At 34.5% G+C, this 26,782-nt stretch overlaps 1 protein-coding gene across 2 annotated transcripts; it reads right to left on the bottom strand.

The window, feature by feature from the left end:
* Window positions 1–683: 683 nt before the first annotated feature.
* Window positions 684–8,436, bottom strand: LOC149922728 (HEAT repeat-containing protein 6). 2 transcript variants are annotated; one of them, XM_090163840.1, is made up of 22 exons: window positions 8,288–8,436; window positions 8,095–8,205; window positions 7,892–8,032; window positions 7,707–7,822; window positions 7,478–7,598; window positions 7,318–7,413; window positions 6,876–7,004; window positions 5,685–5,984; window positions 5,487–5,612; window positions 5,349–5,431; window positions 5,106–5,238; window positions 4,953–5,052; window positions 4,274–4,538; window positions 4,130–4,211; window positions 3,481–3,699; window positions 3,299–3,421; window positions 3,109–3,233; window positions 2,889–3,043; window positions 2,673–2,827; window positions 2,396–2,611; window positions 912–1,050; window positions 684–849 (listed from the first exon to the last, which is right to left on the bottom strand). In XM_090163840.1, the coding sequence occupies exons 1-22, from the start codon at window positions 8,432–8,434 to the stop codon at window positions 722–724; spliced, it is 3,210 nt and encodes a 1,069-aa protein (XP_090019966.1). In that variant the 5' UTR covers window positions 8,435–8,436; the 3' UTR covers window positions 684–721. The 2 variants fall into 2 exon arrangements, with proteins under 2 accessions (XP_090019966.1, XP_090019967.1); XM_090163841.1 differs by having other exon boundaries at window positions 2,673–2,797.
* Between the last annotated feature and the right edge of the window lie 18,346 nt (window positions 8,437–26,782).

The following is a 26,782-nucleotide window of genomic DNA, read 5'->3' as shown; positions in this document are numbered from 1 at the left end:
ATGCTCAGTTCAATTTGTTTTCGCATGTTCCTTTTCAGTTTCTGTGTGAAAAGCTCGAATCTTCGAAACATGTTCAATTTCCCTCTCAATCATATGGATTTGAAGCGAATCTTGAAAAATGACAATAAATGGCTAGCCATAGTAGTATTTTCCATTTGACTGCTTGAGAATAGATTCACATCTGTCTGTGATGTCTCTACCTTAACCCCAACCATTAAAGAAATGACACTCATTTTGAATTTCCAAGCAGAAAAAACTTGGTCTGGGTCAACAGAGTGCATTATAACACGCAAAAAACTTGTTTTGTCAAAATAAGCACCATTCTCAAAAAGCTCAAGACCAACAAATGGAACACACGCAGAGGAGATGAGCAAATGAAACATAAAATGTTGATCAGGGCAGTTTAGAGCATTTACAAAAAAAATTACAAATTTGACACAAGGTAAACAAGAGGATGGTTAAATCCAATTATGAGAATTATACTTCATGTAGTCAAACGTGGAAATAAAAATAAATGGCCTCTGTGAGAGTAAAACGCCTCTAAACAAATTTTTTATTATATGAAATTTCTATTTTATTTAAAATATAAAGTTTTATAAATAATTTAAGGAACAGCAGATAACTATATATCATTATTTTTGATTGTTAATTTAACACAGTTAAACCTAAATGGCCTGTGGTACTATTAATATTTTATTATATACAGTGTGGATTTGGTCAATTAATTATCCATTAATAAAATTTGGAAAAACTTGTCCAGAATGTTTTTAGACCTATTTAGTTCCATGTCATGAGAAAGAGATAATGAAAGCTCATTAAATCTAGTCTGATAAGTTGTTACACTTGGCACTAAAAAAGATGATAAACCACTTCATTTAAGTCTCTAACATGTTAAATATTTCATTATTTACCTTTATCTTCTGGAATCTGAGAGGAATATTTAGTAACTACTGCCATTATTAAGTCTTCATAACTGATAAATTGCTCATTCAAAAAGACCATATCGCCAATTGTTAAAATGCTAACGAAATGAGCCATACTAACACAAATCTGGAATTAAAATAGATTCCAAATTATTTCCAAGTAAAAAATTAGTTGAATAGTAATTAAACCCATTTTGAGTTTGAGGTTTTACCAAAGATAATTTAAACTCGTACCCTAGATTCGAAATCACTCTCTCACGCGTTGCCGATAGCGTTTACCCACTTCCCGCACCCGATGGAGCCCGATTTTTCTGAGGTGACGTACCGGAAAAGGGTAAACGCTTCGTAACAAAACCGTCAATGGGAAAGCTCTCAGTATTTGAATCTAGGGTACGAGTTTAAATTATCTTTGGTTTTACAATCAATACTTATACCAAGAATAGCAAGTAAAATTTCAAGGTCATAAGCTATCATGAAAGAAAATCAGTTTCTAAACATCTGTAGAATGCAATATCGATGGTTTTTTTCGATTAATCAGTAAACATCCTTAATTTAGACCTGAAACAATTAAGGCTGAAAAACAAGTGTCGGCTCGACGTGTACTAGCTCTTTTTCAACAGATGTCACTAGCGTCGACATAATAACAAGATGCTTAAGGTACATTTTGACCAAAAGGCGGGACATTGATTGGCTCGTTTCTGAATTTGACAATAACTTAAATTATAGTAATTTTTAACTATGTAATTTATATGGGATATATAATTTAGGTTAAAGTCCACTAACAAGGAGACTACCCAAGGTGTTACACACCGATTTTGTTCAAACTCGGGGGATTGGCAGACCTTCATGTAACATGAAAAATCCTAAAGGTATTTTATTCAATGGGAAACGGTTTTGCCATGGCAACGAAAAATGTTTTTGACCTCGGGTCGTCTCCTTGTAAGTAGAGCATAAGTTGTCTAATTATAATACCCTACAATGCTTCTCTGACTAAGTTATCGTTTAGCTTCCTGTGCATTATAATTTGCTAGATGACTTGGGCCTAAGGTGGTGCCTTGGGTATTAGCCTAGCTGATTATTATTATTATTATTATTTAATAGATGGCACCACGCTCTCCAGTAACGTCCATTTTTTCGAAGAATCAGCTATATTCATGGCCATCTCTAATAACAATGGCCTTATCATAATACAGGTGGAAATGATATAGCCGACAGTTGCTTAAAGAGACTTGCTAAAAATGTCTAATATTGGTTTGCTAAAAATGTCTAATATTGGTTTTTATTAGGCCTGTGCGAGTCCTCTTTTTATAGTTTTGAGTCGAGTCTCGAGTCCAACTCTCGAGTGCTTGTTCGAGTACTCGAGTCTGTTGGAGTCTTATTTTCTGGTCGAGTCTTAATTTTCTCGGACTCGTACTCGCACAGGCCTAGTTTTTATCCATCAGTAGCAAAAATAAGAAAAATGTACTATATACCTGTAAACAGAGGGAATCCCTGTGATTTATTTCACGAAAATCAACATTTTCTTCCACCACAGTTAGACTTTCCAACAAGCATTGCCAAATATTATAAAACTGGTCTTCGTAAAGACTTCTTTCTTTAATACAGCACAGCGACGAAATAGCATTGATTTTCACTTTAAAGTTTTTAGATGTTCCAATGATTTGAATGAGATGTATAAAAATATCTTCCTATTTAATATTAATTATAAATAGAAAGTATAAAAGAAAGTATATGTTTATAATGATTTACCAAAATGAAAATATTAGAGTTAACAAGTGGTTGATTTTGTAACATTACTCCCAGAGCGTAACAAGCGTTCCACTGAACTTTCATCATAGACTTTTCCAAGCAACCCAACAGTAATTTCACTGCATCTTTAATGAAGTCAGTTAACTTTTCATCACCTTCAGTTACCAAATTAAAGAGATATAAACAGAGTAAAGGTAAATAAACATATGGTTTTACCTAATGACCTCTCAGGAATATAATTCAGTAAATTTCCAATGGCACGAACAACATTGGCTCTAATTTTGATATTATCTTGAGTTTTATTGACATTTAATGCTGAACTTCCAAGTGAGTATAGAAACGAGTTAGGAACTAGCTCCAAAATATCTTCCCTAGATAACAAAAAAGTTAGAAATATTGCCAATATGTTAGGTTATTTTAAAATATTATTTCACACTTTTTAAGCAGTAAGGCATCACTTAAGTTTCCCAAGGCCCAAGATGCTTTGAGACATGTATTGTAATTTGAATCTTCTAAAAGTTGCTTTATAACGTCACCAACATCCATCAAAAATGTCACAGTCTAAAGATGTTAAAATTGTCAACTTTATTACATAAAAATAAGAATAATTTATAACTCCCAATTACATCATTCATGGAGGAGTAAAGCGTAAAAATTCCTAAGCAACGAACTGCAGCCCCTCGCACGTTAGAGCTCTCATCATTTACTAGCCCCAAAAGTACCGAAACGCACAAGACTTTAGAATGACGCTATGAAATATACCAAATTTAACCATTTTCAATTACACACTTGAAAAGTTGATACTCACTGGTAGAAGCTCAAAAACATCATTTCCAATATTAGACAGAGAGTCGCAACAAAGAGAACGAATGGAATGATTTGTAGGATGTTGTAGCAGCGAATCAAAAAATGGTCCTTTCAAAAAGTTGATCCATATATCTAGGCTCAATGATATATTTGCTTGAAGCTCAGCTCCATTAATTAAAGTTCTTTCATCGAGCAAGCATTTACATAGAGATTCATACACCTAACAACAATAAATGTTGAAATTATAACTAGAAACAAGCACAAAACAGATATGAATTTGTATTTGCAGAAGTATATAATAAATTGGAGTATTTGGGGCCAAATTAGACATTATATTGACTTATTTGTTATTTTGGATGAATATGGATTATGAAAGTAAATTTGAGGCTGTGATGAGTTGTACCCTAAGCTTGCGAAGGTATAGAATTAGTATTTATGGCCTAAATTAATACTCTTGTAAGAAATATATACTTCTGGGATTTATTAACTGATATGGCATTTTACCAATTAATAGGCTCACATATAAATTAATAATTTTTACCAATTGTGAAAACTATTGGTGTAAGTTTGCTATATTGGTATAAGAATCAGTTAAAATACAATATCAGCCAACAAGTAGTAATTGTGAATCCACCTGAGTGGCAAGTTACTTTTATTCCGTGAAACTGAATAGACGAGTCCGAATCAATTACACACAGATTCGTTATTTCAATTATATGAGGAAAACTTTGTCTACAAAAAGTTAATACAAGTTTAAAAAAATAATTTTACATTTAAGTATAGTTTCAACGTACTTGCATTTAGTATAGTAATTTGGAATGAAGGAAGTTAAAACTTGAAGCATTTCTAGTAAAACTGTGGTTGGAAGTTTTCGTCCGTCTTTTTGATGTACAATAGAGGTGTGTAAATGAGAAATTAACCAGCAGGAAGTAGTTATGTTTGGTTGAGTATTTTGGTTGTAAACTCCATTAAAGAAAAGAGATTCCATATTATGAATTGAATCCCTAATCCGTGCTAAAGATCCCAAAAATGTCCAACAAGCTACTAGAACTTGAACATCTAAATTATATAAATATGGAAATTAGTGTTGTTAAGGATATAGAAACCAAGTTTTTAGTCACAAGATAACACACAAAAAAATTTAAAACAGGACCTAATTGCAGAGGTATTTTAAAATACCTTCGTTAGTTAATATAAAAAGAACCTTTCTTCTAGTTAGGGATGTCCATAATTAAAGTGAAAAGTTATGTTAGTCAAATATAAACCGTAATTACAATTGGAATTTTGTTGCTTATTGACACGAATTGGCCCTAGCTACCTATAATAACAATTATTAAATTTAACAAAAAGCAAGATCAGGTCGATATAATATCAATTCCCCGTCACACTGCTATCAGTTACTATTTTTATAACCCACATACTTATGGAAAATGATAATAGACATATGCTGTTACTACTTGAAATAAAAATTACCCTTATTTTGCAATATTTTTTCAATTTCATTAACTGCATCAGGTAAAAGACCGTCGTTAAGACGGTGATATGGACTATTGTCGGCCAGTATAGAAAAACACTGACAAAGAAATAGATTAATATTTTGTTAAAAAAAATTAATTTCAGCAGCACCTTCAATATCTGGGTTAGCAAAACAGAAGATACTTCTTTGCAAAGAGCTTGCGAAAGAGTTTTATGTAGTTCCCTAATGGCACCTGATAACGTAACTGATTTTGGAATGAATGATGCATTTAACCGGATTTTACTAGAATAAAAATAAATTATAAGGCTCATCAAATAGAAAAAAATTCACTTTCATTCCAATGCTGGGCAAATAAATTGAATATAAAAATTGTTAAATCCACGCATAGTTACCTATTTCTTTCATCAGCTACTGCAAGGTAAATTTTTGTTCCATCTAATAAGTCAGTAACAAAAGCAACGGCTGCTAAGCGAACCTAAATGAAATGATGTAAGAATAGTCGTTGTATTGAAAAGTCAGTTGCTTCAAACCTGAGGAGAAGGATCGTTTGAAATTGATGTAAGGATACTATTGTCATCCGTGAATTTATCATATTGACTAGGATAATCAGGAATGAGAGATGTGAAATAGCCAAACATAACTTTTTTGTCAGTAGCCTGAAAAAATTATCATTTAACATGCGGAAACTTCTGAGATTTAAAAATGTTTTTACAAATCAACGTCATTACCCAGTTAATCGCTTGCATTACTTTGTAGGCGCAATAGCGGACTTTGGATTGATTGTGTTTTATTTTAGCAGTGTGGCTTCTCTCAGAATCTGAATATTCAGACTCGGAACTACTACTGTGCATCCAAGGCAGATAGTTTGGAGAATTCGTGTAACTGGTTTCAAAAGCCTCATCAAGATTATCTGAAACACATCCTTGATTTTTGCTCAAAGTGTCAACCGTAGAACTTCCCACTGCATTATTATCTACTCTTTTAGCAGTATTTGCTCGTTTTTTACGATTTTTTCTTTTAGAATTGGCCTAATAAATAATAAAAATATTACTAATTTGAATCATTCTTTATAAATGGCCTTTAAAATAAATATATTGGTGAAACAGTATCTGTCATTGCCTACAGCATGAATTAATGGCTTTAAAAGTGGCTTGATGACTTAGGCCTAAGGTGGTGTTTTGGGTATTAGCAGAAGTAAATGAACTGAAGTTATCAGACCGCTATAATGGCCATGTTGGAGAAGTTTTCCTCATGGAACCAGTTTAAAGCATCTATCAAAATTCCATGAGCTAAGTGGCTATCGAGCCTAAGTTTTACTATCGCCACCTACCGTCTCACAGAGAAAACAGCTAAGCACCGTACTGATGTTACCCATTGTTAGGCTTAAGTTACATTTCAATGGATAAAATAACACGTGACATTGAAATTATGCCTGTCTTTGCATAATTTCAAAATGCAGAATTATATACAGTGTTTACATAGGGAATATAGTACCCACAATTCTCCATAAGGAAAATGCCTTCCAGTTTTCATGTCAATTCCAATAACTTCGGTTCATTTACTTCTGATATTAGCCTTGCTGGTTATTGTTTATTATTTTTATGATAATAGCTAACAAAATAGCCATAAGGATGGCACTAGCATAAATGTTTTGCATGCTTTCATCACAGTGGTGCCGAAAAACATTGTTAACTAATTACCAAGGCTTGGCAAAATTTAAAATTCTACAAAAACCTAGTTTTCAAAATTAAAACTAGCTTTTATTTCGACAAATTATTCGATCAAAGCAGAAAATTGATTATTAATATTATTATATAAACTTTTGTTTTTTTAAGATCAATCTAAATTTTATTGGCTGAATTTGAATTTGCCTAATAGGAAAAAGCAACGGAATAAAGCATTGCTAGAAATGTAATTACTTTTTCTTGGGATGCATGATTGATTTTAACTTTGTCAACTTGCGGTAGCACAACGTCAATGCTAGTAGGATAAAGGCACGAGAATTTTAGCTGACTTTCACGATCGTTTAATCCAAATGATATAAGGCACTATATAAATAGAATATTACCCCAAGTTATAATAATATTTCTCAAAAGTGGGTGGGTTCCCTATCTTCAACATGTTAAATTTTTACTGAAAGCCATTTTAAGAATGGCCACATATTTGATGTGCTCTTTGACTAATCATAATGTTGTCATTGTTTTTATGTTTCATATTTTTCTTGCTAGAGCTGCTTATCTTTTTCTGTATGAAGTCATATCTGAGTCACTCCACATAGCTTTCAATAATTATGGAAACTAAATGGTACACTTATAGAACATAACTATAGATATTTTGTATAATAAATAATTTATGAATTACTTTCATAATTCCAAGTAGTTCACCTAACATATTTGACGGTACGCATTTCCATCCAATGATTAGGTTCTTTATGCCATACAACGCAGCGAGTAAAGTCTAATAAAAGTGAAAACATTTGTGTCAAACCAACGCAAGCAAATTGAAAAGGAATTTGTCTCACCTTTATTCTTAGAATATTTTTTGGATCATAGGGTAAGGCAAATATTTTTTTGAATGTTTCATAGAAACAATAAAAAATAGGTCCACAATGGTCTTCAGTTAAATAATTTTCAGTCCCTCTCCTAAAATGACAAAGTTTTCACTTACAAAAATAACCAATTGTTATTGTCTATGCTATGACTCATACATTTATGTTTATATTAAATTACACAGTAGAATTAAATACTTACCTAAGGCAAATATTTTGTAAGCATTTAAGAGTTCCTAAATGTGTTTCTGTTTCAAACTGTGACCTTTTAAAAGTACGTATTATAACACCATCAGCACCAACTAAGAGATCCCAATACTAATAAAGTAAACAAAAATAGATTTTATAATAATAATGTGATAATTTAAAAGATGAAGATAGACTTACATCTTGTAGTAAACTGACATTTTCATGTAATAGTGAAGATAGTGTATTTAAAACTTCGGGAAGTACCCACTCTCTACTAACAGTAAGACTGCGTAGAGAAAAATCTATCGTAGCTTTTATGCAGTCCTCGGAAAATGGTAACTAAAAGTTTCACACTTAATATTACACACTATTCGTAGGTGAATCTTTCTATGTGGTTGTACCTTTTCTTTTGATTTCAGTATATAAATAAGATGAAAAAACTTAGAAAGCAAGTGTTCGTTTCCAGACGGTTGCAATATTTTGCATATCAAAAGTAAAATTTTCTCCAAATCCTTTAAATGAAAGTGAAAATTTTAAAGATGAGCCTGGGCCCATTTTTAAATGCACTTTAAGTGATAAACTTCAAAATCATACTTCATAATTAACATAATTTTGCCTTCTAGAATTAAGTTCATCCAAAATGTCATTAAGTTTACGATTTTTGTGGTCGTCATTAATAACATAATGCAGAAGCTTATTTAAATCTAATAATATTAAATTATCACCATCCCCGTCAGACATGATTTTGCACTTGCGTTTAATAATAATTAATCAATACCGACTAAACTGCCGAGTACGACTAAATTTGTCCACGGACTGTTACAGCCATAGATATAAGAAATGTATATTTTTTTCTTGAGATACACAAACATCGGTGTCGACCCGAGGCCTTAGACACCAGCACACACACAATAACTGATTAATCAGGGTGAGATATGTGTAACGGCCACGCCAACGGGGGGATACATGGGGACAGGGGTGGGGACACCCGTGGCGGAAGTATCCCGACCACCCGTTGGGGGATTGGTAGTCGTCCTCACACGGCCTTCCACAAACTCTGCCTCCCGGACGCCTGGGATTACAGAAGTGAGCCACTACTCCCGGCATAAGAAATGTATATAAAGGTCTAGATAAATTTCGGGGCGTCTAAGCCTAACATAAAATACGGAATTGACACCTAGCAGACACCGAGGAAGGCACGTGACCAAGAGCGCGAGCTCTCTTAGCATTTTAGTCATTAGTACTAAGTGCTTGACCTTTCCGCAGGCGGAAGTCTTTAGACACCATCTGTTGGTGACTTTTAGTATAATTTTTAAGAAGGAGATAATGGCTCTTGCGACGATAGCACGAGCTTTCTTACCGATAGATAGCGCGTTATAATTATAGCCTGCAGAAATTACGCGTTTCTGCTAGCTGTCGCCTCCGTATTCACTCCCTTTGAAATATTTTATCTAGACCTTTATATACGTTTCCTATATCTATGGTTACAGCACGGACTGTAAAATTTACAGTCCGTGGTTAAGTATAGTTCCTATGTCTATGCTTCCAAAAGATCATTTTACTCAGACATAAGCTGAAAAATACCCACTTTTACCCTTTCCAAATTTCAAAAATACCCTTAAAATTCCCACAAGAATCAAACAATAAAATACACACTTTTACCCATTTTAAATTTAAAAATACCCTGAAAATTCCCATAAAAAATGTAGTTTAATTATCACAGTTTTTTCTTTAATTTTTACAAAGAAAAAGACACTAATATTAATGGTAGGTATTCAATTCGCTTACTAAGGGACGAAAACAATATATTTGTCTGCTCCAATCGGCAAAGCTGACAACAGAGAAAGAACCTAAAAGGGTCTAGACATAAGCAAAACCAGTTTTCCACTTACGGCCAACTAAGTTACACTTGGTCAAAAAGGAAAATTATATTTCATGGTAGATTATTTAAAAAAAAATTAAATACCCTTAAATTTCACATGAAATGTTCAAAATACCCTCATTTTACCCATTACTCTCTACCTCGAAAAAAAATCCCTCTCGGGGTCAATTTTACGTGAAAAAGGGTAAAATACCCTCAAAGTGGAAGCACTGCTGTATTCTAAAATTTACAGTCCGTGATTTGTCGGTAGTCGGTACAGTGTTGCCAATGTTTGAGGAGTGAAATTCCCACAGTCCAGTTACTAAATTTTCCGCCAAACCCCGAAAACTTTTTTAGCCACGTCCCCTCACAAAACTCAGCGGAAAGTATCAAGCATGCCAAATGTTTTCTAGTTTCGTAGACTAACGCGGGAAAAATATTAAATTCAAAAAACAATTAAAAAATACAATTTTTTTAATTCAATTTGATTCACAAAAAGATATCTGATAAAAAGATAAGCTAGATAATATTTCGGAGATAGTGGTTTTTCAAAAAAAAATAAGAAAAACTTTTAAAATCAAAAATCCCACAAAATCCGACATTGTGAGATTTATCAAACACATTGGCAACACTGAGTCGGTAGAGAATTAATCCATGGAGGAATAATCAAAGATTTTGCCGAGGCCTCTGAAGCCACGGCCAACTTTGACACTCGCGCAATAGCGGACTGGACAATTCATTCGATGAAATTCCATGAACAAGGATTTTCCCACTATAAAACATGCTATAAACCATGTTATAAACTATCGGCGTTCAGCGTAACGATCGTTTTTATATTGGCTTCAATGCAAAAACTATTCTAAAAATAAATTTTCCGCTAGGGGCGCTCAATGCCGAGATATTTTTGTGAAATCAAAATTTTAAACAACACTTAAAATTCGACCGATTGAAAACTTATCTTTAAAGCCAATTAAAAAAATGATCGTACATTATCGTTCGCGTGAGCTGAATTATCGAAAAATGCGTACTATATAGTACGCCATTGAAAATATCGTACGTCCCAAAAGTTATCTCGAAATTATCGACGTGTACGATAATTATCGTACGTCTGGCAACGCTGAGGTCAGAGGATTCAAGCAAGGATCCTAAGTAATTTAGGATCCTTGATTCAAGGAAGTCACTTTCGCTCCACTTTGCAATCCAAAACCAGTATCTACAAGTACAACCAGTGCCCCTCTCCCCGAACGGACGAACAGTTATTGGCCGTTTGTCGGAATTCGGATAAATTCACCTTTGCTCTCAATGCAGCGCCGAACGTCGACGTAAGGCGTTAAATCGACGGTTCGAGGTAGTTTTCGTTAAGTCGACGTATCTCTCCGAACGTCAACGTTCGTGCGGTTACACGATAAAAAATAAACGTCGACGTTCCGTCCCCCATGTAACCGTAGTCAGTGACCATGGCAGCTTTATCTTTCCCCCTTCCCACGGTCCCACATTTTCCCTCTATACAGGTGATAAGCGGGTGGAAAGTTTCGGTGGTCACTAACAATTCCCAACAAGTTGGCCCAGCCGTAATATTAGTTTAACATCGACGCAAAGTAACAAAGGTTAAATAGTTAAGCTACCTTCGATGTCTTACGACGTGTAATAATAATCCAATATTATTAATTTACAATGTCGAAAAATATTCCTATTATAACATATCGAAAGAAATTACCTAATATAAACATCCCGCCAATTATATTCCTATTCTAGCATATCGAAAGAAATTCACCAATTCAAACTTCCCGCCACCCGCCAATTATAATCCTATTCTAGCATATCGAAAGAAATTCACCAATTCAAACTTCCCGCCACCCGCCAATTATAATCCTATTCTAGCATATCGAAAGAAATTCACCAATTCAAACTTCCCGCCACCCGCCAATTATAATCCTATTCTAGCATATCGAAAGAAATTCACCAATTCAAACTTCCCGCCACCCGCCAATTATAATCCTATTCTAGCATATCGAAGGAAATTGTCTAATGGAAACTTCCCGCCAAACTAATCCTATTACATTTTTAATTATTTTTCTTTTAATTATTGATTTAGCTTAGAAAATAAGAAATTATAATTAATTTACAACGTCGAGAAATATTCCTATTATAATATCCTATTCTAGCATATCGAAAGAAATTGACTTATTCAAACTTCCCACCACCCGCCAATTATAATCCTATTCTAGCATATCGAAAGAAATGGACTAATTCAAACATCCCGCCAATTATAATCCTATTCTAGCATATCGAAAGAAATTGACTAATTCAAACTTCCCGCCACCCGCCAATTATAATCCTATTCTAGCATATCGAAAGAAATGGACTAATTCAAACATCCCGCCAATTATAATCCTATTCTAGCATATCGAAAGAAATTGACTAATTCAAACTTCCCGCCACCCGCCAATTATAATCCTATTCTAGCATATCGAAAGAAATTGTCTAATTCAAATATCCCGCCAATTATAATCCTATTCTAGCATATCGAAAGAAATTGCCTAATTCAAACTTCCTGCCAAACTAATCCTATTACATTTTTAATTATTTTTCTTTTAATTATTGATAAAGCTTAGAAAATAAGTAATTATATTTAATTTACAACGTCGAGAAATATTCCTATTATAACATATCGAAAGAAATTGTCTAATTCAAACTTGCAAACTTCCCGACACTAAACCATGTCGTCGCTTTCCACAACGCCGACGACATTGTTTAATAGAGACTTGGCACTCCGTAGCTTTGGCCATGGCCGCCATTGTGGTCATATTTTTCTCCCCACGATAAAAACTATTGAAAAAAAAAACTGTGACGTAGCACTGCCAAGTCCCTATTCAAACTTACCGCCAAACTAACTGCTCGATGTTGTCTAATTCAAACTTCCAAACTTCCCGACACGACGACAAACAAACATACAACACTTAACGACAACGCCGACGACATTGTTTAATTCAAACTTCCCGCCAAACTAACTGCTCGATGTGTAGCTCCATCTACCGTGTCATCACTTTCCACGACGCCGACGACAAACAAACAAACAACACTTAACGATATTCCGTCCATAGCAATAGTGTCACTTCGAATATATATTCGATGTGAAACTAACAAGTCGGCCCAGCCGGAATATTAGTTTCACATCGACACAAAGTATGGTTAAGCAAAACATGATGAACATAATTCTTTTAAATAATTGAAATTAGTGGAAATAAGATTTATATCAATACTTAAACTGGTATTCAAATGTGTTTATTTTTGGAAATTTATATCAAACATTTGGGTATGGTTCGTTCAAGCACCAAAATTCATGAAACAAATACCCGTGAATGTAATTTGGCACAATTGAAATTAACGGAATTCGGCATTTTTATGTTATCTCTCAGTGATTGAATTGATATTTCCTTAGATAAGGTATTTAATATGGATTATTAACAACTAAATAATTAATATTAATGCACATTGGTTTTGGCTAAATTTGTAAGGTACTCTGACAAAAAGTTACATTATTTTAAATTTCGATCTATTTGTGGGTAGAGCTATAAACGGATAGTCTTTACGTGAACTTGTAAGTTAATATAACTAAGTTTTGTGAATGGTATACGGGAAAAATTGTTGTAATAAAAATTTATCTTCAGAGATATAAAACTGCATATGCCCGAATGCCCCTAGTTTTTGGATGAGTATGGGAGTCCAATAATTATTAATGGCGATACGTAAGTGAGAAGGGAAATAAGAGTCTTCAAGACTTCAATGCTTTAACTTTTTAAGCGTACGCATGTTCTTAATAATCTAATATATTATCCCAATGGTGACTTCAATTTATTATTGTTTCTTTATCGTTCCATCATTGCTTTTATTATTCAAAAGGAAGTTCGTCAGGTGAATGGATTCAACTCCTAATTTGTCTTCTAACCTTTTTGTGTGGTAAAACGGGTGATGGCGTTTCTTAATGTCTCTTGTTGATTTAGTTTAACATTAAACTACCTTGTTACAGTCTGTCTTTTAACTTTGTTAGTTTTCTACAGAAACGAAAAAAAGATTGCAATCGAGCTATTATTTTCTTATGATCAGAAAAACAATGGAAAGACTGTAGATAAATGATGAAAGGATGAATTTTATATGTAGCTTGACGGCTGTTATAAAATGTATCATACAGTGCAATCTTGAATGATATACGAAAACGTTTTCTTCCTTTTTAGTTTCACATCGAATATATATTCACTATGGACGGAATGTCGTTAAGTGTTGTTTGTTTGTCGTGGAAAGCGACGGCACAGTAGATGGAGCTACAAGCTACACGCCGAGCTTTGGTGGGAAGTTTGAAATAACGCTTCGCGAATAGTAATATAGTCTTTGTTGGAGATCTGGTGGGAAGTTTGAAATTAATAAAAATGATAAGAAATATAAAATAATAAATTGGCGGGAAGTTTGAATTAGGCAATTTCTTTCGATATGCTAGAATAGGATTATAATTGGCGGGATGTTTGAATTAGATAATTTCTTTCGATATGTTATAATAGGAATATTTTTCGCCGTTGTAAATTAACTATATTAGATTATTATTGCACGTCGTAAGACAAATAGGATTATAATTGGCGGGTGGCGGGAAGTTTGAATTAGACAATTTCTTTCGATATGCTAGAATAGGATTATAATTGGCGGGATCTTTGAATTAGATAATTTTCTTTCGATATGTTATAATTGGAATATTTTTCGACGTTGTAAATTAATTATAATTTCTTATTTTCTAAGCTAAATCAATAATTAAAAGAAAAATAATTAAAAATGTAATAGGATTAGTTTGGCGGGAAGTTTCCATTAGACAATTTCCTTCGATATGCTAGAATAGGATTATAATTGGCGGGTGGCGGGAAGTTTGAATTGGTGAATTTCTTTCGATATGCTAGAATAGGATTATAATTGGCGGGTGGCGGGAAGTTTGAATTGGTGAATTTCTTTCGATATGCTAGAATAGGATTATAATTGGCGGGTGGCGGGAAGTTTGAATTGGTGAATTTCTTTCGATATGCTAGAATAGGATTATAATTGGCGGGTGGCGGGAAGTTTGAATTGGTGAATTTCTTTCGATATGCTAGAATAGGAATATAATTGGCGGGATGTTTATATTAGGTAATTTCTTTCGATATGTTATAATAGGAATATTTTTCGACATTGTAAATTAATAATATTGGATTATTATTGCACGTCGTAAGACATCGAAGGTAGCTTAAATATTTAACCTTTGATACTTTGCGTCGATGTGAAACTAATATTCCGGCTGGGCCGACTTGTTTGAAACTTGATAGAGGGAAATGGTCGTATTGGGAACCCGCATGGGATCGCGGCACAAGTATTTACATTGAAAGACTCGAAAGGGATTATGGGAAATTTACCACCATTCTCAATTTTTGGGCTCCAATAACTCAACTAAAAATGTGGCAATTTAGTGTACCATTAGGTTAATATGTAAATATTGAAACAACCTTTCGAGCCTTGCATGCCATTTTTTTAAATTTCAATTATGTTATAGTAATATTAACTGTTATAATAAAGTGAAAACGATTGAAATGCTTTTAAAAATTGGTGTAGGTATTTAGAAATTTTAGTGTTAAATATGTGTTTTCCAGAAATTTCAAGAACATATTTGAAAACATAATACATTCTTATTGCTAAAAGTAATATAAATAAAAACATTTGTTACGGAAACCGAAAAATAAATTACCACATGTAAATAATAAAGTAACAACTATTACCTATACAAATTATAGTCACTAAAAGTTTCAAGCCAAAACTAAAATAATTAAAAAAAATTAATTTACTTATTTCAAAATGAAACAAAATTTATGAGTTAGATATCAGAATTAATTTAATTTTTAAGAACAAATCAATCAAGCTAAAATTGCAATCGCAATGAAAGAGTACTTAAATACAAATTAAAACTTGTATTAACATAAAGTTATTTCTAAAACAAGTTGGCAAGCCAAAATATACCTCTCCTCGGTAGAATTGTCCCTAGTGGTATTAATTTCTCGAGATAACCCTTAAAGATATATCTCCGCAATTTAGAGTTATTTGTTAAAAATATTAACCCATTTCTATCCCGCCCGGTATAAAATTTTAATTATAATTAAAATAATTGAGACGAAACGACCAATTTTAATTTATTCAGAATATCATAAGTTAAGTAGTTACAACAGTACGTTAGACGTACTATAACAATGCACAATTGAATTAAACCCTTTTACAGAACAAGTTTATCAGTTAAATATAATACGACGCAAATTTTAATGAAAGAAATATCTACAGAGGCTTTTTGGAATTACTCGCTTACGAAATACTTGCCGCATCTTTAACGCTCATTTTATTTCAACACTCGCCCTTGATGAAGATACCGTAGATATCTGGTAGTGGACGACTCGTTCACTTCCTGTTGACGTTGTGACGCATACCACATGAAAAAGACCAATGCCGTCCAATTTCCAATATCATATAATGACTCGCACACCCAAGAAATCGTAGATATCCAAATATCCACACCAAATGTATTTACAAGAAGCAAAAACCTTACCATCAACAAAGCACAGAGAGCCACTTGACTAACCGCCAGCTTTTAAAGCAATTAACGTTAAATTATCTCCTTTGAATTAACAGAACTATATATAGGTCGTTAAGAAAGTGGACTACCCACAGGGTCTACCCTTTAACCCTCTAATCTCGGCTGACTGCGCTAAAACAAGATTTAACCTTTAAAAAATACCAGATTAGGCCTTCATAAATTCATTAATAAAAAAAGACTTTATTACCTATTATGCTTACGATGCCTGTCTTAATTTCAGTGAATCTAAGCAGCTATCGGTGGTTCTGTGGTAGAGCGCTCGACTGCCAAGCCGAATGGTCTGGGTTCGAAACCTGGGTGGCGCATTTGTTTTTAATCAATAGAGAAACGCTAAATTAGAATTTCTTCGATGCAATAATTTCAATTTCAATTCTATTTCAATTAAACCAAAATTTCGTACTCTATTAAATACGCTTCCGATAAAGCTGAAGGTCTAATTTTCAATAAGGCGTAACAAGTGTCGGTGGTTCTGTGGTAGAACGTCCGCCTGTCAATCAGGAGGTCTCGGGTTCAAATCCCGCCCGATGCGATCGCAAATTGATACTAAGACGAATACCGTGTACAACTGGTGGAAACCCTGCCATTGAACGTTGAGAGGTAGCATTACACTCAGCACTCGGTCCGTCCCAAAGTCATTAAGAAGAAGTTGGAGAGAAAACGCCCATATAAACACAACAGACTCAACATGCACATCCATCAGAACACAAACACAACAAATTCAACACTCACAACCTACGCATAAACATTACAAAAACGTAATACACCAAACCGTCACGACGGTGAGCGAAAAAACACCATCCAAACCAAACCGCAAATGCATCCGTTAACGCTCACCGTCGCACGGTGGTTTTGCCAACCCTTTGAGAAACTGCGTACGCAGTGATTACACTTTGCACCGAAAATGCGAACGCGTTCGCAGTCCTGACAGACAGACACACCCACAGACCCACCCACAGACCCACCCACAGACACGGTCGTTGTATAACCCCTCCTAGGGGACTTTGTCCCCTCGGAGAGGTAAAAATGAACTGTAATATTATTCTAACCGACCAATTTTGACGTTAATCGACAAACAAACAATAGAAATAAAAAACAACTAACTATAAATTGAATAATAAACTTATTTAAATGTAACGCGACACAAAAGATAACTTTGTTTACGTCAGTAAACGCGCAGCAGTAACGCGTATATAGATCGTGTAGTGAAAACGTGCAATGAGATAGAAGTCAGTGCGTATGGTATTCCATATATCTATACGGAACTTAGGAGGTTACCGCCCCTTTTTCGGCGGCTGGTTTACTCAAGGCTAAGGCACACCAAGTCAGAATGCCAAGTCTATTTGTGCATGGACTAATTAATGTATACACAGGGACGGTCCGCATAGTAAATTTAGCGGCTAGCGATTGCTAAATGTGCCCTCGAGCGGCGATTGTGCGAACTAACGACAAACTGAGTCAAGGGGGATGGAAACGGGAGGAAAGGTTTAAGAGTACAAAAAAAAGCAGTCGCCTTGCCGGCGATGTTGTAAGCTCCACGTGCGTTTGGTAAATGAATTCATTTATATTAACAATTAAATTGATTGATATTAATTTTTCGGCCCATACATTCGAGACGTTATTCTCAATTTCTCCAGACAAAAAGAAAATTAAAATAGTGGATTTAAGTGATTCCGATAATGATAAATCAAAGATTTTTTTGGAAAAGGCTTAGAAAAAGATGAACAGGAAAGTTATAAAGAAATCTTTCGTGTGATCTTTATGACAATACTTCGAATCACTTTTACACGAAGGGTAAACACACAGCTTTTTCCTCATAATTAATTTGTAAAACTACTTAAATAAATTAAAGCTCTTAAATCATACACCTTATTCAAATGAACGAAAAAAACCGTTCAGAGCTGCCAGATATAAAATTACTTCTACCGCCCAACTGCTTTTTAAAGTAGCCCAATTTCCCGCCCAATATAAAATACAGTATTTTTTAAACTAGCCCAAATTCCAGCCCAATTTTTTACGTTTTAGTTTCGGAAAAAGGATAAGGCGCATATCTCAAACGCTAGTACGCATTGCTATCGTAAATTCAATAACATTATTTAGATAAAAGACGTTTGAAAACGGCGACTTTTAACAAATGTTTTTCAGGATAACTACTTTGAATACTGCATTGTTTATTTGTTTGTTTTATTTCATACTTTGAAACACGTTATCCTAAGAGACTCAGAGAGGGCGCCAGCTGCAGTAATTGCTGATTGGTTGTTTTGAACTTTCGATGCCATCACGTGGGAAAAAAGACCAATTGCGTACCCCTTTTTTGTCAGCCCCCATTCTCCTGCTGGCATCACGGTGGCGCGTTAAGCCGATTGCCCGTGTTTTTTCTCGGAAAAAATGGTCAAAACCCAAAATGCAACCACCATTTATCCGATTTTCGTATACGGACTAAAGGTTTTATAAAGCAGCCCAAAACTAGCCCAACAGCCCAAAGCTTTTTTCTCCCGAAAACGAATCTTCAAAGAAGCCCAATTGGGCTGTAAAAAAGCCCAACTGGCAGCTCTGAAACCGTTTGTTTTTCAAATCATAAGCAGACGCCAACATCGATAGACTCCAAGACTTGCAGATAGAGGCCAGCATCGTTTTTCCGTTTGATGACGTTTTGACTCGGCTAACTTTGCTTAAGGGGGGAGGAAAAGAGGGAACAGCATTAACAAGACTTAGTCGCCGATTTTATGAGAGAGTGGCGTTGTGCGGACCGTCCCTGTGTATACATTAATTAGTCCATGATTTGTGTGTCTCCGTCAGTAGAAAATTTACCATTCAAACCAGGCATAAGCTCGACTCCATATGGGCAGAAAAGCTCCGTAAGTTTTTTCCGCCGCTGTAAGAAATCCAGGTTGAAATCGCCAACGATGACTGTCGTAATTGAGTTACTATAGAGTAGTGTCAGTGCTACATCACGCAACGTCACCCAAGCTATTTCCTATAGAGAAAAAAACGCGCCTAAAACGGCGGCCATGGCCAAAGCTACGAGGTGATACTACCTTGTTACTACTCTATACTTTTGGCCAAGCAATGGGCCAATATTGTCTAACTGTTTGAGGACCGATTTAAAAGGTTGATAGTAAAGGCATACTGGTTCAGAACCACTTAAGAAGATTAATAAGACGGAGACGAGATATAATTTAAAATGAGAGTTTATTACGTGAAACTGTTAACTATAATGATTTATATCAGGAATTCATACCTCGAACTTGGAATGGTTATCCGGCCGTATTCCCTATGGTAAGATCTCGGGGACCGTTTTCAGTGACGTGTATGAGAAAAAAAAATCGCCCCCTCGCACGCGTCTCCCCTCTTTAGGAGTTTTTACCCCGCGCAACCTCCCGTTTTTACAACTGTAGTTCTTTGTTGTTCGACTCCCCGGCCATTTCGAAATTTAGGGTTTGAAAGCCCACCATTGATAGCGACGGGTCAGCTCGCTCTCCCGACCTCTCCATGTGGAAGGATTAAGTCCGGCATTGTTAGCGCTGTCAAAATTGTCAGCAGTAACAATGCCCTTGACAACCGCGAAGTCCGAATGACGAGGTGACCGTCGCACAGTGTTTTAAAATCGACTTTTTGCGGCCAAAATTAAATACCGATAAAATGTAACATAACATTACATATTCTTATGTGATTTTGTGCGTAAAATCTGAAAACATTGATAATTTTTTTCTAAGTGACACCAGGAGGCCAAACGTTTTCTTTACGGAATTTTTCAGGATTTTTTAGCGTAATTTATGTTAAGGGCGGTCATAGACGTTACTTGAAAGTTTGGTAAGTCTATAATAAATACAACCGCTGAAAATTGAATATAAAGCTTCAAATTTCATCAAATGTGGCATTTTCAAATGGCTTTTTTGTAAAAGAGTGCAAGTGAATGCAAGTAATTTTAGAATTATCTCGTGGATAAATTTGTATAGAATACAATGCAAAATTATGCGAGTTAAACGTCGTCAAGGTGTGTAGATACAGCAACTTTTATAACATGCAAAAAATCATACCTTCATCGGGAATTTTATCATTTTATCGTGTCTTTGATCATCTTGTTTTCTTTTAAACTACTACAAAACGCACTATAGGAGGATAACATATAACTTTTCCCACCATCTGTTCTTATCTGTCGGTTTATCTAATCAATGTTGTTAATAAGTCGATTAGCAATTTTTAATTTCACAATTTCTATAGACTCTCTAATGTTCAATTTTATTGGGTTGTTTTCTTTGGAGATTAGTTTTGCATTATTGGTGTCTATAGTGTGTGAAACCCCCCGAACATGTTCAACAATGGCTCTGTTTGGATCAACAGAGGGTCCTCTATGGGCTAAGTTTCTTGAGAGGGGGGGGGGGTAAACTGTTCACCCTGTTCCGGCCCCACTCTCTACTATGGTTGATCTCAGGAGTAACAGAAAAGAAGGCGGAAGTAATCAAAATCTTATATTGTTTAAACGGGGGAATGCTATATCTGGGGCTCCTAGTATTAGGGGAACTAATCAGTTCCCGAAACTTCCCATTATAATAGGTATAACTATAAAGAAAATTATAACAAAAGCGTGGGAGGTAACAATTACGTTGTAAATTTGTTCATTCTCTATTATTGAGCCTGGTTGCCCTAATTCAATTCGAATTAGGATGCTTAGGGCAGAGCCAACTATTGCGGCTCAAACACCAAAAATTATATATAGTGTTCCAATATCCTTATGGTTAGTTGAGCATAATCATCGCGGTAAAATGTCTGAAAATAGGAGGTAAATTGTAAATTTATTAATGGGTTATTCCTTTTACTATGGTTTTATAGTTTTAAAAAAATTTAAAATTGCAAATTTTAAGATATATTTATTAAAGCTTAATTTTGATCAATGTAAACTTTGAAGGTTTATAGTTTTTTTTAACTTAAAGCTTTAATAGTTTAGCATGGTTAGAGGGCCTAATAAAAGGAATAAAATTGATAATCAGTTTTGCCCCTTTTGTAGTTTTGGGGGGCTTTGGTTAAATATGACTAAGGCAGTGTAAGTAATTCGTAGGTAAAAATATAAGTTAACTATAGAACTTAGCAACATTAAGAGAATTAGGAAGTATCTGGTATTTGTAAGTAGCAGTGTTAGCACTAAAATCTTTGGGAAAAATCCAATTATGGGGGGTATCCCCCCCAAACCCAATATCATGAGGTAGAGAGGTAGCTTGGATCCTTTGGATATAAATATAGTTTTGTTAAGTGAGTGAATATTATGTTTATTCAAAATATTTGATAAAATAGCTAGGGTGGCAGAGTAAACAAGAAAATAAATTATAAAGACTTTTAAGTTAAGTTTTAGCGCCACTAGAAGTCAAGCTAAATGGGAGATAGACGAAAATCCGAGAATTTTTTTTGTGGTGGTTTGGTTGAACCCCCCCAAACCCCCAAAAAATAATGATAACACAATATAAAATAAGAGATTTATTTTAGTTATTGTTAAGGTTACTAGAAGTAAAGGGGTTAATTTTTGTCATGTTAGGATAATAAATGTGCTTAGTCAGCTTACGCTTTCTAAGAGCGTAGGGATTCAGAAATGTAAGGGAGCTGCCCCCATTTTTGTTATTAATGCTAAGAGTGTAAGAGAAGAGGATGAAAAATTTATTTCTATCTGTACGGATCTGATAATAAGTATAGAAGAAGCTACCCCCTGCACAAAGAAATATTTTATAGCAGCTTCTGAGCTGCTAATATTTACTTTATTAATGATTAGGGGGATAAGGCCTATTAAGTTTATTTCGAGGCCAAATCAGACTAAAAATCAGGATGTAGCTCTTAGGGAGATTATTGGTCCTAATAAAACTATTATTACGAAAATTAGGTTGGCAGGTTTTATGATTATAAAAGGAGTTATTCTCATCGTTAGGTTATGGGCCTAAAAGCTTAGTTAGCTTACTTTTAAGTTTTGGTGTTGTTGCACAGTACTCTTTGAAGGTACAGGAGATAGTTATCTATTAAACTTAATTTTTTCTTTTTCTTTTTTACCCTCAACTAAGAAAAAGGAAAATTAGGTTTTGTTATATTATATATTATTATTGTTAAGCGGTTCAGTTAGGTATTCTTTTAGAGGGTTATTGTTTTGTCCAAGTTACAGGATAGATTAATTTAAGCTAAAATCTTTTATAATTGCTTTAAAGTTCTATATGTTTTTTAATAGACTCTGGGGGTAGAAATATTATTTATGTTATCTAATTTCTTTATATATAGATTAAAGTGAATTAGCCAGCTAAAAGCGTGCCAGCCGCTGCGGTTATACGTAAGGTTTATATAAAGTTTGTTTATGCACATTTTGACTTTGATTTAAAAAAAAAATTTAGGACTAATTAGTGAAATATTATTCTTTAATAAATTTTATGGTTTGTTGGATGAAAAGTTAGGGTAAAGACTAGGATTAGATACCCTTTTATGCTAATTTATATTGTTTTAAGGAATAATTTTAAAATTAAAGAATTTGGCGGTGTTTTACCCCCCTAGAGGAACTTGTCCTGTAATCGATGCACCCCGATAAATCTTACCCTGGTTTTATTAAGTAATTGAGTTTATATACCGTTGTTGTTAGATTACTTAGTTAAATAAATTTTTAGTTTTCATTATAGATAGGTCGGTTTTGTTACTTCAAATCAAGGTGTAGTTTATGCTTGGGTAGAGATGTGTTACTTTAGTAAAGGTTTGGATCATAAATTGAATTTTTGTGTGAAAAAGGATTTATTAGTAAATTTTTATTAATAAGATGAGTTGAATCAGGCTCTAGAACATGCACATATCGCCCGTCACTCTAATTTTAATATTAGATAAGTCGTAACAAAGTAGATGTAAGGGAACTTGTATCTAGAGGTTAGAGTAGAGCTTTAAAGCGATTTATTTACATTAAATAGTTCTTTGTATCACGGAGTGCTCTTATGAATATTTTTTAGTTTGAGTATTAGGGGGAATTTGGTTGAATAAGCTAATTATTTTTGTTGTTTTTATTAATTTTTTTTGAAAAAGTTAGATAAGTGTGAACTGTAAGGGTGTTAAAAGATTTAGTTAAAAGTAGAATTTTTTGTACCTTTTGTCTCAGGGTAGATTAAAATTTTAGATATATTTTAGTTTCCCGAATTAGAATGAGTTAAATGCTTAAGTGTTAATTGTGACAAAATTAATGGAATAAGTATTTAGTAGTGAGATGCTAATCGAATTTTAGGTTATCTGGTTTCTTTAGAAATTAAAAAGGTAGGTGTTATTCGATAATAAAGAATAGCAAAAAGTTTGTTAGGGTTAAGCTTAACATATGATTTTTATATTTTTTGTTAGAGGTAGTTAGTGAGGCTTAATAGTGGCTTGTTGTTTAATAACATTTTTTATTAAGAATTGAAGGGTTATAAAGAGAAGATTTTAGTTTTAAAAAATTGTTCATAATGATTTAATTAGTAGAGATAAGAACTGGTTATTTTTTGGTTAAGTTTTAGTTGAATTAGTTTGAATCTAAGTTTAATAGAGGAACTCGGCAATCATTTACCTTAACTGTTTATCAAAAACATTTCTTTAAGGCCGTTATTTAAAGTAAATTCTGCCCCCTGGTTGTACTAAAGGGCCGCAGTAGCCTAACTGTGCTAAGGTAGCATAATCATTTGGTTTTTAATTGAGATCTGGTATGAAGGGATAAATAAGGTGTGTCTGTCTTTTTTAAATATTTTGAACTTAAATTTTTAGTAAAAATGCTAGAATTAGTCTATGGGACGATAAGACCCTATAAAGCTTAATTGTTTTAGTTTTAAATTTTTTTTCTAGTTTTACAGCTAATTTAATTATACTGGGGCGGTAGCTAATAAACTTAGTTTAGTTAAAACTAATGAAGATCCATTTTTGGTGAAATAAGACTAAGTTACTTTAGGGATAACAGGATAATATACTTTTGGAGTTCTAATCGAAGAGTATGTTTGTTACCTCGATGTTGAATTAATTAAACTGTAAGGTGAAGAAGCTTTGCTAGTTAAGTCTGTTCGACTATTAAAAAATTACATGATTTGAGTTCAAACCGGTTTAAGCCAGGTTGGTTTTTATCTATAGTTTTTAAAAAAGTTTCTTAGTACGAAAGGACCAGAATCTATGAATTATTTAATTTATGCTAATTAGAAAAAATCTATTTGGTTAATATGGCAGATTAGTGCGTTGAATTTAAGCTTCATTTATAAGACAGTGTCTTTTTTAACAATCTTATTAATTTTAAGCTATACTTTGATGTTAGTGTGTCTTCTAGTGTGTATTGCTTTTTTACTTTACTGGAACGTAAGGTATTAGGTTATATTCAGGTTCGTAAAGGGCATAATAGGGTGGGTTATATTGGTCTTTTACAGCCTTTTTCGGATGGTCTAAAGTTAATAACTAAAGAGCAGATTTGGCCCCTGTATAGTAATAAAATGATTTTTTACTTAAGACCGGTGTTAGGTTTATTTTTAGCCCTCGCTTATTGAGCTTTATGTAATTTAGGGGGTGTTGTTTTTTTTATCAGTATGGTTTAATTTATTTTTTAGTTTTGTCGAGTTTAGGTGTTTATTCTCTTTTGGGGGCTGGTTGGAGTTCCAATTCTATTTATAGAATGTTGGGTTGTTATCGGGCTGTGGCTCAAACTATTTCTTATGAGGTAAGTTTGGCCCGTCGTTGGCCTTTTTCTTTTGTTTCTTTGTCATTTCAAATTTTAAAGCTCGAAAATTATTAGTTGTGAAACTTAACAGCTGTCAAAAAATTAAACATTAAAAAAATACTGATAGTTTAGTTCCACCAAAGATAATACGTACCCTATATTCTATATCACGGTGCTTTTACATTGACTATACGCCATGAAGCTGTTACCGAATTCCAGGCGAAATTCCGAAAAGTCGGGCTCCTAAGTTATGGCAGTGATAATACCCAAGGCCGCGGAGTATAATATAGTACACGATTCATAAAAACTACCAAACAGTGGCGCCTTAAAAAAACGTTATAACACTTTGTGCATTATTTATTACATAAGTAAATATTAAAAGCCATGAAACCAAGGGTTAAATTTCTGACATTTTAGCGCGCTTTCCGTAGAAAACAAGAGTTAAACGTTTCCCAGACTACCTCCCGAGAAGAATGACGTTGGGGTCCCGTGACTTACGCGCGTCATTATTGGCTCTCGCTCGCGGAGGAAAGTTTGAAAAGATTGAGCCCCTCAAACAAGGTAGCAAGCAAAGGGAAAGGTAATTTTTGTTTTAAGAGCTACACTCTCCCCTATTTTCTCTTGCTAACACCAATTTCAAACTAGCGGCTGGGGACTTGTAAATCAACAAAACATCGAATCGCTCACCTCCCAGAGTGCATTCGAACCAAAGTCGCTCAATATGAGCCCTAGCATAACGAGTTCGATTGGACAGGAGACTATATTCCACCTTTTCTAAAAGGTTCGTAGCAAAAACTGATGACCTATGGTAAATGGACAAACCAAATGCGACCCTTAAAGATTCACGCTTTAACCTAGTGCCTCCAAAGTACGCAAAGCCAGGGAGTGAGATATCGTCACCTTCTTTGGCCCATGTCTCAACCAGACAAAGCAGATCAGCGCCTATCATAACAGCGTCGTGGCAGATATCCGTAATACGCGCACCTAACGATTGGACATTCTGGAAACAAATAGCGGGTCTGACGTCCGAAAATGGAAGCGAAACTGAAGCTTCTAATCTTATCCTCGTCATTTCTTTTTCAACCACGTCATTTTCTCGCGGTGGCAGTGTATGGGGCTTTAAACTCCGATGTAAAAAACAAACCATTTGCTATTTAAGCCTTGCTACAAGCCACGTACATATGAGTTCTGGCTAATCTTTTGTCTGAGGTGTGAAGAACGACTGAAGCGGATGTATCACCTTGGCTCTTGTGTATGGTTATGGCCTCTGCTATTTTCAACGGGAATTGAGTTCTGGTAATTGACACATTTTTCTGGCCATGTTTACGAACAAACGATTCGGAAACCTTTTCAATGGGAGTCCAATCTAGAGCAGCTCCCATCATTGTACTGAGCGAACGACTTTTCGAACGTAAAACTTGCCCCACTCTGGTTTGTTCAAAATGCAACCAAATCCTTAAAGGAACTGTATCTCCTTTTTTCGTTTTACCATTATCAATTTGGCGCAGCCGTCCTGCGGCCTCATTGACTAACCGGTCTGAGATATCAACGTTGCGTGTCATCGTACACCGCAAGCTAAACAAATTTATCTCGTTAAACCTATCGTTACTGTGACAGGAAGATATCGAGCTTTATTCAGTAGCGTTTCCTTAACGGAGTTTGAAACGTCACCTGTAGCCGAATCGAAAGCAACAGACGATACTTTCTCAGTAGCCAGGCTTTGGATTTTAGCGTCATTAAAAGCGTCAACCCCCACATTCATATGAAATAGTTGAATAGCGTCCTCGGTAGGTATCCTCGCGTCAGAAAGCGTACAACGATCAAACAGATACGCATCCTGAACTGTCAAAGCGCCGACAGCCATTCGGTTCAAAGCTTCAGCAAACAGTTTATAATCTTTCTGTCGCA

Source organism: Leiobunum rupestre, chromosome 11, assembly GCF_980474605.1.
Source record: "Leiobunum rupestre chromosome 11, qqLeiRupe1.1.hap1, whole genome shotgun sequence".
Lineage (NCBI taxonomy): Eukaryota > Metazoa > Arthropoda > Arachnida > Opiliones > Sclerosomatidae > Leiobunum > Leiobunum rupestre.
The sequence above is the reverse complement of the archived record's forward strand: the minus strand, read 5'-3'. Positions and strand labels throughout refer to the sequence as shown.